This window comes from Hoplias malabaricus, chromosome 2 (assembly GCF_029633855.1).
Source record: "Hoplias malabaricus isolate fHopMal1 chromosome 2, fHopMal1.hap1, whole genome shotgun sequence".
Classification (NCBI taxonomy): domain Eukaryota; kingdom Metazoa; phylum Chordata; class Actinopteri; order Characiformes; family Erythrinidae; genus Hoplias; species Hoplias malabaricus.
Genome location: NC_089801.1, coordinates 71,714,386 through 71,733,232, shown reverse-complemented (window position 1 = coordinate 71,733,232; position 18,847 = coordinate 71,714,386). Strand labels below are relative to the sequence as shown.

The 18,847-nt window shown below is 38.3% G+C and overlaps 1 protein-coding gene across 1 annotated transcript in view; it reads right to left on the bottom strand.

Moving 5' to 3' along the window:
* The window catches only part of sorcs3a (sortilin related VPS10 domain containing receptor 3a), a 309,782-nt gene that overhangs the window by 7,899 nt on the left and 283,036 nt on the right, over window positions 1-18,847 (bottom strand). Inside the window, exons 20-25 of the mRNA XM_066658235.1 lie at window positions 17,166-17,299; window positions 14,469-14,592; window positions 13,240-13,352; window positions 3,842-3,973; window positions 3,028-3,127; window positions 592-697 (exon numbers count right to left, since the gene is read on the bottom strand). Of these exons, the coding sequence (XP_066514332.1) occupies window positions 592-697; window positions 3,028-3,127; window positions 3,842-3,973; window positions 13,240-13,352; window positions 14,469-14,592; window positions 17,166-17,299 (709 nt within the window). The remainder of the gene's footprint in view (window positions 1-591; window positions 698-3,027; window positions 3,128-3,841; window positions 3,974-13,239; window positions 13,353-14,468; window positions 14,593-17,165; window positions 17,300-18,847) is intronic.

Below are 18,847 nucleotides of genomic sequence, written 5' to 3'. Positions count from 1 at the left end.
ATGTTGCGGTGCATACACTGTGTGCCCTGTTTTCACCCTGTTCCTCAATAGTCAGGACCACCACAGTGCAGGTATGACTGGGCTGGTCGGTCATTATCAGCAGTGCAGTGACACTGACATATTGGTGGTGTGTTGTGTTGGTGTGAGCAGATCAGACACAGCAGTTGCTGTGTCTGAAGATTTTAAAGCCTTCAGTGTCACTGCTGGACTGAGAATAGTCCACCAACTAAATATGTCCAGCTGACAGCATCCTGCATGCTAAAGTAAATAGTGTCTTCTCTTCTAGAATTGCCTCCTTGATGCTGTGCTGATGTTGGGTTGGTTTCGATTCACCATTTTAGTTCATTCCATAGGTCTTGCATAAGGTCTCTAGAGACTGTTGTTTCATGGCTCCACACAATTCCGAATCTCCCTCCGCAGAGCCTTTCCCCTAAGCTCTATTTCCAATGACTTAAAACACCCATTTTGTTCTAAGGCAACATAAATACAGAAATACATCTATTGCCAAAAGATCCTGAGATGACTTCTCTGGTGGTTCCCTGCTACCAAACAAAGGCTTTGCAGCCTGAAACAAAGCCTTATCTGTCATACCTCTTGAATTTGTAGATGAGGAAGACTGCTAAACCCAGGAAGACCACAGAGAGGAGCATGAGCATGGCTGAACTGCTGTGCCTGGGGATGGAGTCCACCAATGGAGCTGAGAGAGAGAGAACATGGGTCGATATACTGCAATACTTTTATTTACTTGACAATTTTTCCTTTTTTTCACTTAGCTTGTGAAGCACCAGCTTGTGTGAAGATCAGATGAATATGGAAAACTATATACAGTAGTTCTCTATTATCATACATTGTAAGTTAAAAGGGACTTACTGTGGAGAAACTCTCTCAAAAGGAATAGCGAGAAATAAGAGTACTGATGAAATATGCAGAGAATGAAAATGGAGAAAAAAAGAACCAAGTGAAGAATCTGCTCCTTGCTCTCGTGTAGAACTGGTCGTTCTGAACAGGGCTGTTTAGACAGGGTGAGTCACTGTTGTGCTGTTTGATCCTTGTGGAATGTTCACCAAAGTATGTCCCAAATATTTTATAATAATGCGTATAATAATGAGTATAAGTGCGTAAACATTGTAGACTATGTCCCTGTTAATGACGAATTTTCCTTTATGGACAACGTTAAAATAAGACTGCACTTTTAATGGTTTATAAATTGATATAATGGCTAGCTTGATTAGGTTGTAAAAACTCTAAAAACACTCATTAATAACCGTTTGCAACACAGAGGTAGGAAGTGCGACAGTGACCACTTTTTTTTGTCTAATACTGAAAGTGTCTGAGAACTTACAGAAAATATCAAGGTAAAGAATAAGACCTGAGAATATGAATTTAGTCATTTCACATGTTAAAGAGCACACCACATTGTTATTAAATGGTTAAACATTATTAACATACATGTGCTGAAGCCAACAGGCTTAATGTTGACTAATAGTCAAAACAACGTAAGGTCAGTATCCAGTAAGATCTAAGGTTTAACAGTGTAGATGAATGTGGGTTCACTATCTGGCAAACAACCGATCATGGTTGGCCTTTCTATATATGTGATATAACTGATAATTTATGACTATTAATGTATTAACCACATAATTAATAGCCATTATTCATAAACCTTTAGAAATGTAGCTTTATTCTAAAGTCGTACATTTCCTTCTACTACAGATTTGCCAAGAATCAGTCAGGAACCTTTCTTGCTTAAGATTGACATGTGTAAAAGTTCATATATTTAAAAGCAAGGGTACTTGGCTTCCTAGAAAAGGTTTCACTCAACTATACAAGAAACCCAATGCTGCAATTCAGTCTGGATGGAGCCAGTTCTATGGCAAGATGCTCCTGAATCTAGGCCATCATGGCAAAGTAGCAAATTTCTCCAGTCGTCCAGCTATTTGAGAGGCAGCCCGCAATGCTGCTGACCTTTTCCTGAGCAGCTTGAAGGCTTCTTGGACCTTTCAAGGCTAGAAAATGGATGGGAGTCCAGCGGTTCTGGCCACTCAGCCGTAGACTCCAGCAGAACCGCATGCTGCCGTAAAGTGTGGAGAGGTCAGGCACTTCCTAGAAGCTGCTGTGGTCACTGCAAGGCACAGTGGATCCCTGTTGAAGGGCATTTTTATAGGGCCTGACGGATGCGTGGCAACTTGATTGTTTTGTCCTTGATTTAGCTTGAGAATATACAGAGATACAGCTTCTCTCTATTGTGCTGTCAGAGCTTAAAAATGCCAGATGTATCAGATGTAGAAGAATGACTGTGGTAAGGTTTTACTTAATTTCATTCTCATTAAAATCACACAAAAACATAAACTTGTAACATTTCATTGTAATTACTATGTAATTAATATGTCATTGTTTAACCTTTAAATAGCATAGCAAAACAACTTTTTTTACGGGGTTAATTATGCTCAGCTATGTGGGTTGTTTCCCCACTCTGTATATCAAAGTAACACATTAAAACTGAACTCCATTTAGGAGAACTTTCATTTTGGGCATAAAATTGAAGGTCTGTCAAGTCTTGATTGCAGAGCTGTAATTATACAATTATGTTATAAAATCACTTTTGAAATCAATGGTAGTGTTCAGTAACAAAGGCAACAGCAATTCCCTGTGCTGACAAGACTCTCTGGTCTCAAGGACCAAATAATCAACATAATTACACCCAGTAGAAACTCCATTAGGCGCTGGAAAAGATATCTGACAGATGGTGATTTAAAAAAAAAAACTGCAGTTTGAGCTGTGGACGTGGCAAACAATCCCAAAAATGGCAGCACCACATGGGTCTTCAAGGATGTAGTTAAACTTATCGAATCTTAAAAGCTGAATTTCAGAGCTCAATAAACAAAATCAGTAATAAAACACACACAGGTGCACACAGTGTAGAAAAGTTCTGTACCGTGATATATATATGTATTATATAATAAATGTAGTATGATATGTAATATGATGCATTAACAGGATTTAAGATAATATAAGATATGGCTTTACCTAAGGTTAATTGCGTGATGTAAACGATGACTCTGGAACCTGGTTTCAGCTCAAACTCCACCAAATTCTGGTTTAGGGCACTGACAAGAATTTCGGAAATCTATTAAACACACACAGTAGAAAATTTATGCAACTATTTTCTGTACTCTGAAATCTATATTTATTAAATATATATATATATATATATATATATATATATATATTTATATATATATATATATATATATATATATATATATATATATATATATATATAAAATGAGTGGTAAACTAAGTACATAGATCATATATTAACAGCTGGGGGGTGGGGTGGGAGAGGTGGGTAGCTGTGACATAAAACTTAGAGAAAATGGCCTTATCACTGAAAGATTGCTGGAAATGTCCCATTAAAATAAAACAATAAAAAAAAAACATGGGCAGGAGTAAAGAATCAACATTTTCATCTCCCAGAGCATACAAAGCTTAAGTGCCCTTGAGGAAGGCAACTAATCCCCAACTGCTGCCGGTGTATGTGTATTGCTCTGATACATACACTTGTACCAATGCAATACACACTCCACGTCAGTGTTACTGCAGCCCTGAGGATGATCCACCACCTAAATCAAATGTGCTCTGTGGTGGTCCTGACCACTGAAAAGCTGGATGAAATGTGGATGATAATAAAATAAGCAGAACTACTGGACTATTGCCTGTAATTGCAGAACTACAAAGTGCTCATATATGCTCAGGGGAGCTGATAAATCAGACAGTGGATGAACTGCTGTTTTGTAAAATTTCAGAATTTTTCTAGAAGCCCAAAGAACTGAAGACTAACCTGCTCCAGGTCCTCCTCGTTCTTTTTCCTGGTGTCTGACTGGTTCTTGCTGGGAAGCAGGAAGAGCTCTGCAGCCGTAGGAATTCCTGGGAATACTGCCACCAGTAGTTGTTCTGAGGGAATATCAGCAATCTAGAAAAGGATGTAGAAGCTCATGATCATTTTAAGTAGGATAATCAAGACCAGAAGTGTGTAGAGTAGGCAAAATCATGCTCATGTAATATACTTGCCCAACAATCAACTTGAATAAGTATGATAATAGAAACTTAAAAATCTACTAAAGTACTGAGTAACTATAAGAAATGCAGCAGAACTTAGAACAACAAGAAGTCATCAGCACAGGCAACATTTTATCATGTAAGAACATTTCCCTAAAAGTCTATACACACTATAGACTGTCTTTACCATCCTTCAATCAGAATGACATCCTGTTGAGGTGGCCAGTGGACCAGTGGACAGTAATGTTCTCAAGCTCAAGCATCTTACCTAACTCAATAAAACAACACTTCAAACTCCTGTTTCTGGGGCCAAGTGCTGCTGGCGCGGCCGACGGTGGAGTAATTTAGAGGGAGAGAAGGATGGGCCTGCGACCCTCACGGAAATCAATACACTTAGATTGCCCAAGTTTGTCCTTGCTTTAGTGACATGAGCGGAAAAGGCCCTGGGCTGTATTTAAAGGCTGAGGATGTCCATTTGAGGATCTTTGATGCTTCCTGAGGTTTTGTTGTTAATCAGAAGCCATTTAACGGAAGATGTGAACCAAACCCATCAGTCTATAAAGGATTTAAAATGCTCTACAACAGCAGATAATGGGGTCTCAGGGCATTGCAATGACACAGAGCAGTTTAGTGATGTCCTTGCTCATGATGACCTGATACAACCTCAGCAGCTAGTTACCAGATTTTTCACTAAGGGTATTGAAATAAATCACAAACACTGCTCAAACTCATCCCAGACACATTAGATGTTGGTCCTCTCTAGGGAAAGCCACCAATGTCAGCTGATGACTGGTACTAAATTTGGTAAACTTCAGTAACATCCCATTTCAGTTATGTGTTTTATTGTGGAGATTATACAACAGTGGGCACAGCTTAAAGTAGCCAAGTTCACTAATTAACTTGTGGAAATAGACAATAAACCATGGGCACCTGAAGTCCTAGTGTAAAATGATGACAGAACCTTGAAATCATAGTCATAACAAGAAAAAAAAAAATGCAACTCTTCCGCAACTCCTTTTAGGTTCTTAGCTGGTACAGCCCTCCTCTCCCTCTGTGAAAGTACATTTGGCCGCCGTTCCACCTCCAATGCTATGAGTATTTCTCTGCATGAGGTGGAAGACGACGAGGTAATTATGTCGGATGTGGCGGAGACTTGAAGAGCAGTCCCTCGAGCTTTGGAAGGACACAATCACCTCTGTAACACACTGAACTCTTCCATTAGCAGTGGGAGAGAGGGAGAGAGAGAAAGGGAAACAAGAGACTAAAGGAACAATGAGTGAAGGAAAGGACCATGGGAGTCTGCTGTAAATTATACGATTTTAGCCTGGGTAAGTGCAGTTGCCTGAAGAGCAGGTCTGCACCAGGCTCACCTCATATCAAATACAGCCCTGATTCCTACATCCATTCACTCGTCATGGGACTCAGGAGTAAAAGTAATGCATCTCTAACTTGTAAAAGTACAAAATGCCGAACTAAGATTAGTATTTCACTGACCTAATGGAAGTGACTTGATTTAAAAGATAATGCGTATGGGGTCCGCTGAGTGGCTTAACTCTTAGTCTTGGTCCTGTCATTTGGGAAGGCATGAGTTTGATCACAGTTATCTAGGGTCTAGTGACTAATCAGTGTCTTTAATTTGTATCTTTATTTCAGTGTCAGTTCTGTTTAAAAGGCTGCACAGAAATCCTTAGAAATCATAAGGTTCAAGACTATGATTCAGAGACCACCAGCAGCTTCTTTGTTTGACACAACTATGTCCTGCTTTCAGTTACAGTTTTTTGGACGTTTTAAATCATAGTTTTGAGATGTCTTCACACAGTGGAATGTTGGACAGAAAGATTTGTGGATTCTTCTGGATCTGAAGGAAGAATGAAGCTTGTTTATCAACTTTTTTTAGCACTTACAGCTAGAGTAGGTCATGTTTAGAAGCCAGCAGTTTTAAGATGGTTTTAGAAAATTTAAAACTGAAAAAAACCGACCACCTAATGCTAGCTCTCCTTTCAAAGCCGCTCCCCAAAACACATGACCGCGCACTGCCGGACTACAATTGGAGGAGTCCACAAGGCACTACCTTTGAGGGAGGTGCACATTTTTATTACAGACTCCATACTAGTTAAAATATAGCAACTACATACATTACAAGCTGTTTTACTCCTCCTTTCTTGGTTTAGGGGTGAAAACTTTTTATAGATATCAGTGTAACTATCTCTGCGTTCTTGTGCAGCTATCCTCCTAGATTCCAGTAATGTGTGTGTAGAACCATCTTAAGAACTCATGCTCTAATGAGTACATGTGCAGACTACAAAGTAAGGTAGATAAGCAGGTAGGCCATCCAAACATGTCGTTCAGTTTGGATGTAAAGATTAAGAACATTTTTACAGTTCTGCATTTGCTAAAGTTATTTCTGTTAGTTTTTGTTATTATCAGAGCATTTGATTTACTGACTGCTATTAGGATGTGAAGGGTATTTCAAGAAATATACCCACAATGCTTTAAATGGAGCATATTCTACCCACTTTCCACAAGTTAATACAGTCCTGTGGGGGTCCTAACCCTTTAATTTTATGCTGAATCTTTTGGTAGAGCACATTGAGCATATTTTAATGAAGAATGTATAAAGGTATTAAGGACATGTCTGTCATGTTCTTAAAAAAATACCACAAAGATATTTTACATAACATGTCCCATTTAAGATCAGTTCCCTTCTTGAAAGTTTAAAATCTAAAACTATCTAACTTTCTTTGTGTATTTATCAGTACAAAACTAAAGTATTAGACAAGAGATTAGCCTGAAAAATGACAGTAAAAAAGCAGAAAGTACTATTTTAGAAAAAAGCAGTCTTAAATGGGCCTTGACTTTGATGGCACATTGACGTCTTTCTCTTTGAAACATCCTGAGCTGTTTGCAAGAGCCTTTGGAATAAACAGTGCGTTGACCCCCCGAGGCAGAATCAATCGCGGCTGAAATGTGATAGGACATATTTTTCCGTTAAAAACTAGAAAAAAAGTAACAACCTTTGTATTAGAAGAGCATAAAGCCTTCATGCTTTGAACTTAATGTGGAATAATAATCGCTTCATAAGACTCCTGGGTAAATCCTCTCTTAGGAGGCATGCCAGGGGATCAGGAGGATGAGGACGGCAAGGGGAGTGTGGCTGGAACACAGTGTGAGTCAGCGTGTGTGTGACAATATATTCCCATGTTACCAATTATAGCTGTTATATAGTTAAAAAAGCATGGTGGAAGTTTGGGTTTAGCAACATTTTTGCATGACTATTTATTTAACACAACATTTTACAGTGCCATATCTTTATGGAACAAGTGGTTCACATTGTCAGGGTTATTGATGCACAAAATATATGAGCCCAAGTAGATTCTCGCTTTTTGTGAATGTTTACAAATCCTTTGCAGTGTGTGATTTTTGCCAGTTTGGTTTTGCATAAAATTTTCAAGTTCATCAGTAGTTTTACATTTGATTTTCTTCTCTAAATTTTTTTCAAGGTTGTGTTAAAAGGGTGTTGTTATGCTGTGGTTATTATTCTGGCACCCATTGACACCCAATCACTCACACACTTAGAGAAACTGACTTATTAACAAGTACACATTAACAAGTCACTAATGAAACCAGATCGTGGGATCATCAGCATGGTTCCAACTCAATATTTTCAAACTCTAAAGCTCTGTTCACTCCAACCTGTTGGTTTGCACTCATTTGCATGTTTGATTTTGACATAAATTCAGAATTTATACGTCAATTTGAATTCTTATAACTGTCTTAAATTTAAACATAAGGGTTATGTTTATATATGTTAGATAATATATAAATTGTTTCATTTTCTGTGATAAACTGATGTGTGAATTGAGCTATGGATCTGAACGTGGCTCAGGCAGTCTGAATTATCATTGTGACCCATTTTTAATTTTTTATATTTTTCCCCCCAAAAGTTACAAGTGCTGTACAAACTTGTCTTTTAAATCCCACACAAGCAGTCTGCTGTAAAAAATTTCTGATGCAACTTGGATTGCACTGGCTTTTAAGCGACAGCATGTATTTCACACCCTGAAGCAACAGAGGAGCTGTACACCATTACACTCCCACCACCATACTTCACAGATGAGCGATAAGGTTTGGAGGATGGGGGTGTTACTTTGTTTTATTTGATTTGTCCAAACATAACGGTCTTTACATTTACTGTTGTGTTCACCTCAGCCTTGCTCCTGTAATATTGTGAAACTTGGAAAATGTCTTTAACCATAAGAAATTCAGCATTGTAGTTTTTAAGGTTGAGTTGTGTTTGCTGTGATAAACTTGCAAGAGGTTTCTTTGATGACCTTAATGGCTTAAATCATTTTTAATAAAATCTGGACCTGCAAAATATTTTAGATATTATATATTTTATAGTGTAGATAAAGGTCACGATTTTAAAGCCAGAAGTAGTTGGGCAAACAGAATGTGTGAATGCGTTGTGAAGCCTGTGGAGTGTAAGATTTCGGTGAGAAAAATGGGTGATGAACTCTGCATCCAGTCATGCGTATACTCACACTTGTGTGGGTGCAAGACAACTGAAACACTTGTCCAACCCCTGACCCATAGATAAACTTACAAATTTTCACAGGAAAGTAAAGGGAGAAATGAAATGCTCTGGAGAAGCTGCACACGAGCTTAAGGTCACTATGCTCAGTCTGTCGCAAGATGGTTGTCTTCTCTTAGTTCTTTGCATCAAGTAGAACAAAGCAGAAGGGACAGCCTTTTCTCATTAACTTTGGAATAGCATTTTTGTTACTATTTGGGACTTTGGTAAATCTTCTCACTCTTCAAATTTGGCTGAAAACTCACTGCTTTATGGAAGCTTTTGTTAATTATTCAGCCATGGTTTAGCCATTTTTACATATTACCACTGTAGGAATTTGGTATTGTTGGCACTGCTCTGGATTGGTTCTCATACTACCTAACAGACATAAAACAGTTTGTCACCCTCTCTGGTCATGCCTCCTCCACCTCCGTGATGTCACAAGGGGTCCTTGGACTTCTCCTCTTTGTTATCTACATTATTCCTTTCGGACATATAATGCATCACTTTAACATTGCCACTGTTATGTGGATGACACCCAGCTCTACCTCAGTACCAGCTCTGTCAATGACCAACTCATTACTCACTTGGAAAGCTGTCTGTTTTGTGATTAAAAACTGGATGAAGCAAAATCATCTCATGTTAAATGATAATAAGACTGAGATCATCCTTATTGGCTCTAAATCAATGCTCAATCATACTCCATCTCTGTCTCTTCATATTGATAATGTATTAATTTCAGGCTTGACCATGGTCTGAAATCTGAGTTTCCTTCTTGATTCTACTCTCTTTCACAGCCCACATAAACTCAGTGGTAAAAACTACATTCTTTCATTTGTGTAACTATGCTAAAAGCCGTCGGTCTCTATCTCAGTCTGCTGCAGAAATCCTCATTCATGCTTTCATTTCAAGTCGACTAGACCACTGTAACTCCTTATTGGCTGGCATCAGCTCTTCCTCTGTCCATAAGCTCCAGATGGTACAAAACTCGGCTGTTCACCTTCTTACCTACACTAGTATTCATGACCACATTACACATGTCCTCCAGCATCTTCACTGGTTCCCTGTTAAATATCAGATCCATTTCAAGATACTTTTACTTACTTATAAGGCTCTAAACAATCTTACACCTTCTTATCAGCACTTGATCTTCTGACCTCCTCTCTTCCTTTGTACCTTCTCGCTCTCTAAGATCTTCAACTCCTGGGCTTTTTACTGTTCCGTCATCTAAACTCTGATTTTATGGATCTGGCTTTTTCCATACTTGCTCCCGAGCTCTGGAATTCTCTCTCAAGTGTGGTCAAACAATCTCCCTCTCTTCCCATATTTAGATCTAATCTCTGTTCTGTCTTGCCTATGGTATCCCTTCTGTTTAAGTTAGTCTACTACTTATTCCTGATGTTCTGCTGAAATTGTAAGGCTATATTGTGGTTTCTCCTAACTGTTGAACCTGTACTGTCTGTGTGTTGCATGTTGCTATTTATCTTTCTATGTACTAATGACTGTAAGTGTCTTTGGGTTTTAGAAAAGTGCTATATAAGTATAAAGCATTATTATTTTTATTATTTTTTTAGATCCTTTATGACTATGCAAGGGACTGCTTTAGCCCAAATGGACTTTACACCAGTTTATTCTCACTCCCACATCTTTAAAAGTTTTGTTCTGCCTTTTAATAATCTACTGTTTATTATTTTATCATTTATTTTTACTGCTGTTTGTTATTTCTTGTGCTCTCCAGTGGTGACATTAAGAAGATAGGTTCCCAGTCTAAAGTAGTGGTACTTGCACTGAGGGAGATTTTTCATGTTAAGGGCACCCTTGTTTTTCTCATAAGTGGCTCAGACCCAGATCCCTGTAAAGCTAATTGTGACATTTGTTGTGAAAAGTGCTCTATGTAAAAAAAAAAATAATTGATTGATAGATTGATTAAATTGGTATAAAACACTTGAGGAGAGGTGGGGCTCCTTCCAATATATTTGGGATGACTTAGTTTGGCCTTTAAAGCAAACAAAGATGATTCTGAGAACTACTTTTATAAGAACAAAACAAACTCAGTTTGGGCTGAGACCCTTAGTTTTTTCCCCATTTAGGGAACGGCTGTGTAAAAATGCTGGGCATTTCCCTAATCATCTAACATCAGTATCTAACCTGTGTAATATTGTCATGGCTGATTGCAGTCCCCATATATGGCTTGAAATATTTAGTCTAAGGCTGCGTTCAGACTGAAGCATCTTCTGCTCAAAATGTACTGTATTCTATAGTTTCATCATATAGTGTGTTTTATTCTGCTGTTGGTCAAGATTAAAGGTTTTCAGCTTGAAGACACATGCTCCACTCTCCATGTGTCACTCTAGTCACAAGAAGCACACAGCTCTAGTCCCTGCCTCTTCTCCTCATGTTGCCCATTCTGGTCCCTGCCTGCAGAGAACTCACAGGTGCTCCTTATTGACATCCATGAGTTTCTGTCCACTGTTGGCCTTTGTTGCTGTTTCACATTCCTGTTTTCCATGTTTGTTTCTCAAATTTAAGTGACTGTTCGGCTTGTTTTCATTTGTTTATTTTCATTTTTCAAGTTAGTGTCTAGATTTCTGTGTTATACATTTAGTTCTGTTAACCTTTGTTTATTCTGTGATTGTAATTTTTGTTTAATAAACTACTTCTTGCATATACTCTGATCATGCCAGGCTTTATAGAGACCTATTTTCTTTTTTTTTTCTCTGTTTTCTCTTTTTCCAAAAGCCGAGCAACATGCACTAATTTCTCTTCTAATTCTATTCATTTCATTAATTAATCTTCTCTCCACGTTTGTGATATGGTGTTGAAATTCCAGTCCATAAATATTGCCTATAAAACTACTTTACACCTACTTATAAAAGTTAACAAAGACAGACCCCTTGGGTTTTCCAGGAGGATTTTATTTATTTATTTATTTATTTTTTTTGAGGATACGCTCTGCTGTCTGAATGCAGCCTAAAGCATTCCTAGAAGGAATGGAGCTGTTAACGTGGCAAAGAGAGACAAGCAACCCTTATTTCAGAAGTTGTTTTAAATAGGTATGACTTTGCATTAGTGCAAAAACACCAGGTGGAAAATATAAATCTGCACATTTTAACAGTTCCCATGTGTATATCGCCCCTGAAATTCACAAGCACAGAGAGAGAAAGTAAGTGCACACTGTTCGTATTCTCGCTCTCAAACTGACTTTATTTCATTCTCAAATGGTTTTTACCCTCTTAATTTTAATGTTTCCCTTGCACACGTCTCTTTCTGCACTCATGTTTTGAAATGGGGGTGGGTTTTCACAGTTTGGGGGCGGGGTCAGGACTGATTCTCTCAGTGAATGTTACTGGCTGATGTCTCCTTGTTCAGTGAGTGCCCACCTCGTAGATTGTATATGGCCCAACTATCACCAAAATAGTAACATTAGAGGAGAAGGAAGAGACCTCATTAACGTTTAATGGAAGTCAAAGAAGTCTTGTATTCAGTGTAATTCTTGTTTGTTTTTCCACATCTGTATAATTTGTAATTGCCAAGGCAACCCCTGCTTGTTCCTTCTTTGCAGTGGTATGACAAGTGGTTAATTTTGCAGTTATGAGCTGCTACTCACATAAAGAAAACCACCAGGGGGCTGAATCTGTGGCCATGCCTAAATTCACAATGAAATTCACACCAAATGTAAGGGTTGCTTTATTGATTGTAGACATCTGCTTCAAAGACCTTGTTTTAGTGTAGGTGTTTGTTTTAGGACCTTGTTTTAGTGTTTAGAAACTCATCTCACATTCTTGGTCTGGAGCAGGTCTTGGCATCGCTGCCTAATGGGAAAATGGAGTTGGAAGGAGAAGCAAAGCAAGCCCTGTTGACCACAAGACCCCAGCCCCGGTGGTGGATGGTGGAAAAAGCCAGGAGGAGCCAATGGAGAGTTAGGTTAGCCCTAGTGGAGAGCGAGCATAGCCTTGGTGGAAGCTCGCTGGCAGTGAGTGAAGAGATAGCTGTTTCTGCTGGGACTAACTGCACAATCCTGCCAATGCGCCTTGGCTTCTACCTACAGCCTGCAGCTGGAGCTGAGGTCCCATTGTCAGTGGGGCTCTCTGCAACCAGCACTGCAGGAGGAGAAATGAGTCTTGGGGCCTACACTTCATCAGACTTTCTTCAGGGCATCCCCAGCTGGTGTTGTCCATTACCTATATGCAAGCACGGCTAGCCTGAGCTCTTCTGACAGCAGAGAACAACGGGTTCGAGCAGCACTGTTGTGTGGAGGCCAGCCGCTGACATTTGCATTAAGCCAAGAGCGCGAGATTTACTCGGCATGAGAGCTTGTTTCATCATCGGGAAAAGACACATTTGTAATCATCAGCCTGTCTCCAGAGCGAAGTGTACCCCTCCCTTACCTGCAGTAATAAATCACACCATCCTCAGAGGGAGAGAGGGAGAGTGGAGGTGGGAGAGTGAGATAGAAACAGAACCAATACCCATATATATATATATTATATATATATATATAATATGATAGATAGATAGACTGATAGATAAAAAAGAAGCTGAGAGACAGCTGGGAGATGGAGAGAGAGAGAAACTATGGGAACTGAAAGATGAAGTAAATTCACACTCACTTGGAGCAGAGCCTTCTTAATTACCCGGCCTACGTCCTGCCTCCATTCTGGGATGTCAGGGTTGGCCTCGTCCAGATTGGGAGAAAAAGATAAAAGCAGCGATTTGAAGAATTCTGTCACCCAGAGAGAGAGAGAGAGAGAAAGAGAGAGAGAGAGAGAGAGAGAGAGAGAGAGAGAGAGATTGATTTAATTCACCATTGAAACACATCTCCCACATCCTCCTCACTCTCATTTGTTCTGGGTGATTTGGCTCAGCTGGCTGCAGATATCATTACTGACAGCCATGGACTGGTAAAGGTTTACTGTAGGTGAGGTTACAGTGTTTAGAAACTGCACTGTATATGGCTCCACAGTCATATCATCCCTGTTCAGACAAAAATCTCATATGTTCTTTAATAATAATAATAATAATAATAATAATAATAATAATAACAATAATAGAAATAATAATTAAAATGTTAAACTGCTGTTAACATAGTGTCAGAATTTCATGTTGAATCAGGCACTGACATTATTTAAAATTATTTTCAATTATGCAGCACTAAATTTAGAAGCTTTTTTAATTATTATTTTTGAAAGACTAATTTTTAACCTGACAGCACAGATACGTATAAACTTCACATAGAATTCTAGCTTGATCTCAAGGTCAATTTGCATATGAGACTAAATTTGTATACAAAATATAGTTCATCCCTCATGGATGTATATGTGAACCTTCAGCCCAACTCTAAGTGTATGTTCCATCTGTATGTTCTATAAGCTTCTCCTGGGTAACGTTCTTTCACAAATAATTTTTTTCTACATTACAGATTCCAGTTTGTGTGGATTTGATGAAACATGGACTGGGGCTCACTGAATGATGGGAACATAGCTGAATTACAATTTTGAACTTTTTGAAATATCTATGTTTCTGCTTTCATTATATGTGGTCCACTTTTAGAAATCATGAGATAGTTTGTGAAATTATGATTCAAACTCTTTTACAAATGTTCCCCCATGTAAATTATATGAATATTGAAATGTTTGATAAACATTAGTAAATGAAAGCATACTTTCTTTGTACACATACGTATGCTTTTCAATATATTAGTTAGAACATATTACTTAACAATATTAGAACATATTACTTAAAAAAAAATAACATTATAATTATTAAGAATAACACTATTTATGTTGATTTTAAGAAACATAGTGTGCAGGAATTTTTCCTATGAAATCCTGATAAACACCTTGAACAGCGATGGTCTTGGTGTCCTGAAGGATGGAATTGGCTGATGATACCTGCACGGTGACTGTATTCATCCCTTCTGTGGCGAACACGTACGAGATACTGCCCTCTAAAGTTATCACCGGCTAGCCAGGGAGAAAAAAAAAAGACATGAAAAAACTGTGCAGTTAATTTTTGTTGAACTCTGCGATGGGATCTGGTTCCTTTGGACAAAAAATGGACACCCCCCTCACCATACTGTTATAAAGTACTGGAATAGGCAGAAGGCTACTCTGAAGGCGACCTGTGAGCAGAATGCAGTCATACTTAAGTATGTGTTTGTGTGTGTGTGTGTATGTGTGTGTGTGTGTGTGTGTGTAGTAAGGTATTGAACCATTCTTCAAGAAGAAAAGCCTTCAATTGTTTGAAGGGTGGATGAAAGATGTGGAAATCAACCTCACCGTCTGCTTCAGAACTTCCCATAAAAGCACAGCAGTGGTTAGATCTGGAAACTGGAAGGAGCACCGATGGCAACTGAATTATCTGCTTCTCACTGACCTCAACCCACGTAATTCAGAACACATTCAGTGGTGTTGAGGTCACTCTGGAGTGACCAATTCATTGGTCAGAGATTACCAACTGTTTCTTGGTGTGCTTTGTACATTATTCCTATTTTCTCTATTCCCTGACATCTACAAAGTCTTTCTTCTTTCCCTTCATCTTAGAAAAAATGATAGAAACATATATATTCTATTTCCTTTTTTATTGTTAGTTATATCAGAACAAGGAATCAAGTATTTTTGTTCCAGCTTCTCAAACATATATAAGTAAATATAAATATATAAAGTAATTTCAGGTCTAGCAGAGTTTAAAGGGGTTCCTGTTATTTCTCTAATATTTTGTTTTAACTAATATAATATTATATGAATAAAATCAAGGCTGTTAAACCACCTGGTCCAGTACGCCAGCTCCATATTCACAACTCCCACTGAGTAGGCCATGGGCAAAAAAGTAATTGGAGCTTTTTTTTTATAAGGTTTCACCATTGGCAACAGACATTAGAAGTAAAAAAATAATTTAAAGAAATCAGGAGAGTCCATACAGGTTTAATGTTGACTGATGGAGGAGACAAACTAAGGTCAGAATTGTGCAAAATCTGAGGGTGAACAGTAGATGTGGATTCACTATTTCGCAAACAGCAGATCACTTTTCCCTTTTTATGGCTAATAACTGATTATTAATGATTTATAATGTATGATCAACATACTTGATAACCATTAATAAACATAATATAAACCATGTATAAGCCTTTATAAGTGTAGTCTCATTCTATATGGTGCTAAAGCTTCCTTCACTGTGATAAAATCACAGTTCTTCGCATGGTCTCGTTTTTAATCAAATTTCAGCCAACATAAAATATAATAAATTCATAAATGTAATTTATTTACAAACATTGACGCCTTAAAATGGAAACAGATTTTAGAACCAGAACTATACATTTTTTAATGGAGTGCTTGGCTTTCTACAGAAGCATCAGTACATGAAGTAAACATGTGAAAACACTCACTCATTAGTTTTATATCCACTTCACAGCTGTTTATGTCTATGTTTCTTGAGCGTTGTAGAGTACAGCATCTTGGAGAGGCAGCCTTGTGTTATCTGAATCTATCTGTGGCTGAGATCTCTAAGCACAGGTCTTCGTCTCCAGTGCAGTATGTTTGTGTTCGGTTTGTTGGGTTAGTGTATGAGTTAGAGTCTGTAAGTCCTATCACACCTTTCAAGGCTGTTGCTCTTTGACGTTTTTTTTTTTTTCTAGTTATTCCAGCTTTTGCGACTGATACCCCTGCATTTTTAGCAACGACGATTGGGCTCCTTTAGAATTCCGTCAGTTGTCTTATGTAGCTTTGAAAATCAAAGCATGGCCTGTCAGAACTCTTTCATACACGACACATACTGCTGCTGTGCATTCAGCCTAATACGACACAATTGTGTAGCTGCTGTGGTGTTTGTGAGTTAGTCGCTTCAAAGGCAAACTATTTTATCATGTTTACATCATTTACTTGTTTCCCACTATTATTGGTATAGACGCACCAGTATGGGAACTGTGGGCTGATGCTGATATGAGATGTTTTTGTTTTTATTTTTATTTTTTTCGTGTACAAATCTGCACAAGATAATACCCGCATATGTATTTATAGAATACAGAACCTGAGAAGACATCAACCTGGATTAGCACTGTAGAGAAATGTTGCTCTTGCAAAACAGCACAGTTCAAAATAAATAAATAAATAATAAATGACATGCAGAACTTTTGGTACTGTGACCCAAAACATCACATTTTCAGTGCTTTTTCACATTATTTTGGTGACTTGAGCAAACCAACACAAATTGTGAAAGACGACAACAGAGTGTGTTTTTGAGGCTGTCCAAATCCGTAAACACAAGGTAAAATGAGTCGATCTGATTTGGTACTGCCCGTTATTTATAGTGCAGACACCTTAAAATTGTCTTGAGCACTTGTTTAAGAAATACATATATATAAACTGGCAGAAATATGAGTGCACATTACATAATATACATGTAGATCATGCTTACTAAAGTGTGCTGTTTCCTGCTTCCTTACTAGAGCTTGTTTTGTGCTCTAAAATCTGACTGTGATTTCACAAGACAAAAATGTAATTACAATCTTAGAGTGAGATCAGAAGGGAGCTGGCAGTACCTCTGTGCTGTTCCCTAGCCACCAGAAATAGGTGACAGTCCTGGAGTGAGAGGGCCACACCACTGCAGTCAAGTTCACCTCCTTATTTTTAATTACCACAAATGGAGCCAGCAACTGGACATGCTCCACAGGACCTGAGATACATAAGCAAAATGTAATGAAAGTTATTTTATATTCTGTACAATTGAAAAAAAAAATCCTGTGTAGACCCTGAATTAACCAGTTTATACTCTATAGAGATGTTTAACAAAAATAACATTTAATAGGTTTAGAGTCTATTATTCATCCAGGCTTGTAGGTGTCAGAACAGTGGCAGTTTTACAAAATGAAGAAAAATGATTAGAAGGAATGGCAAATCGTGTCTAAGGAATTTGCAAAGAATAAATAGGTAGCTTATACCTTCATAATAAATAAATAAGACTGATGGTTGAATTCTAGGTCAGAACTTCACAACTTGGCTCACATCGATACCAGAGTTTACTTCTCCAGCCTCTTGTTGCGTTAAGCTGCGAAGTATACCGACTTTAAAGCGGTGTTCAGCTCTACCGATTGCAGAGTTGAGACTAGAGACGAAAGCCAGCATGATGAAATCAGTACGAAGCACATTGACACATTTCAGCAGACGGAAACTGACTCCATTAACTTTGACTTAAAGCATTGAAGTGAATGAGAAAAAAATCTATTTGATGACAAGGCAACTCATCTGGATTTCTGCTTTCTTTCTGAAGCAGCTGGAATTGAATTTGGATGCAACATACCTGGTGTTGTGATATCAAAGCTTAATAGAACTGTATGCAGAAGTTTAGGCAGTGCTAGTCAAACAACATTGTTTGTTGTTATTCAGTCAATTACAGGTAACAAATTAGCTAAAAGTACAATTTGCTTTTTCTGAGTTTAACCCACCTGGAGGAGGATGATTCTTTTTTTCCTTTCCCACCATTTTTGCCTAGAAGAGGCATTTTTGCTTACTGACTGATTGACTCCTACTATTGAAATGCACATGCGTGATTAGGGACTGTTAGTTCCAACTACATACCTTTGCTGGCTGGAGACCAGCAAGTGGGCAGGACATACAGGCGGGAGAGCAACATGTGGGAGGGGCCTACACAGGAAGTGGGCGGATACCGGCAAGTGTGAAGTTATGGTTAGGGATACGTTTAAGGTTATGTTGTCTAATTTGGAGTTGTACCTCCCACATGGAGGTGCCTCTGGCCTGCAGAGATACCCTTCTCGTTAGTTTAGCCATATTTCAGTGGCTCTACTACACTGTCTGTTGCTAGCTTGACCATATTTCACATTCCAGTCTGTGAACTAAAACTGTTTAGCACGTTTCCACCGACATTAGGGTGATTTTGCTGTCTGCAGGCTTTTCCCCATCCCATTTCTGCCATAAGCCCTAAATCCTTCATTAAAATGTTCACTTTGATGATGTTGTCGAAATGTGAGCAGAAGGCGCAAGGGTTGAAGTGTTCAAGGGGTCAGAGAGTTGAGAGCTGAATTGGAACACACTTGTGCCGCTTCAGTGCTCCACCGTCGACTGCGGTGAACAACTCAGGATTTAAATTGAAATTAAAATTATTAAATTGAAAATGCAAATACCGTTTTGCCATTTCTTTTTCCAAATGTGTGCACAAATATCATGACAAAATTAAAAATGAAATTAAATAAATTTTGTAATTTCA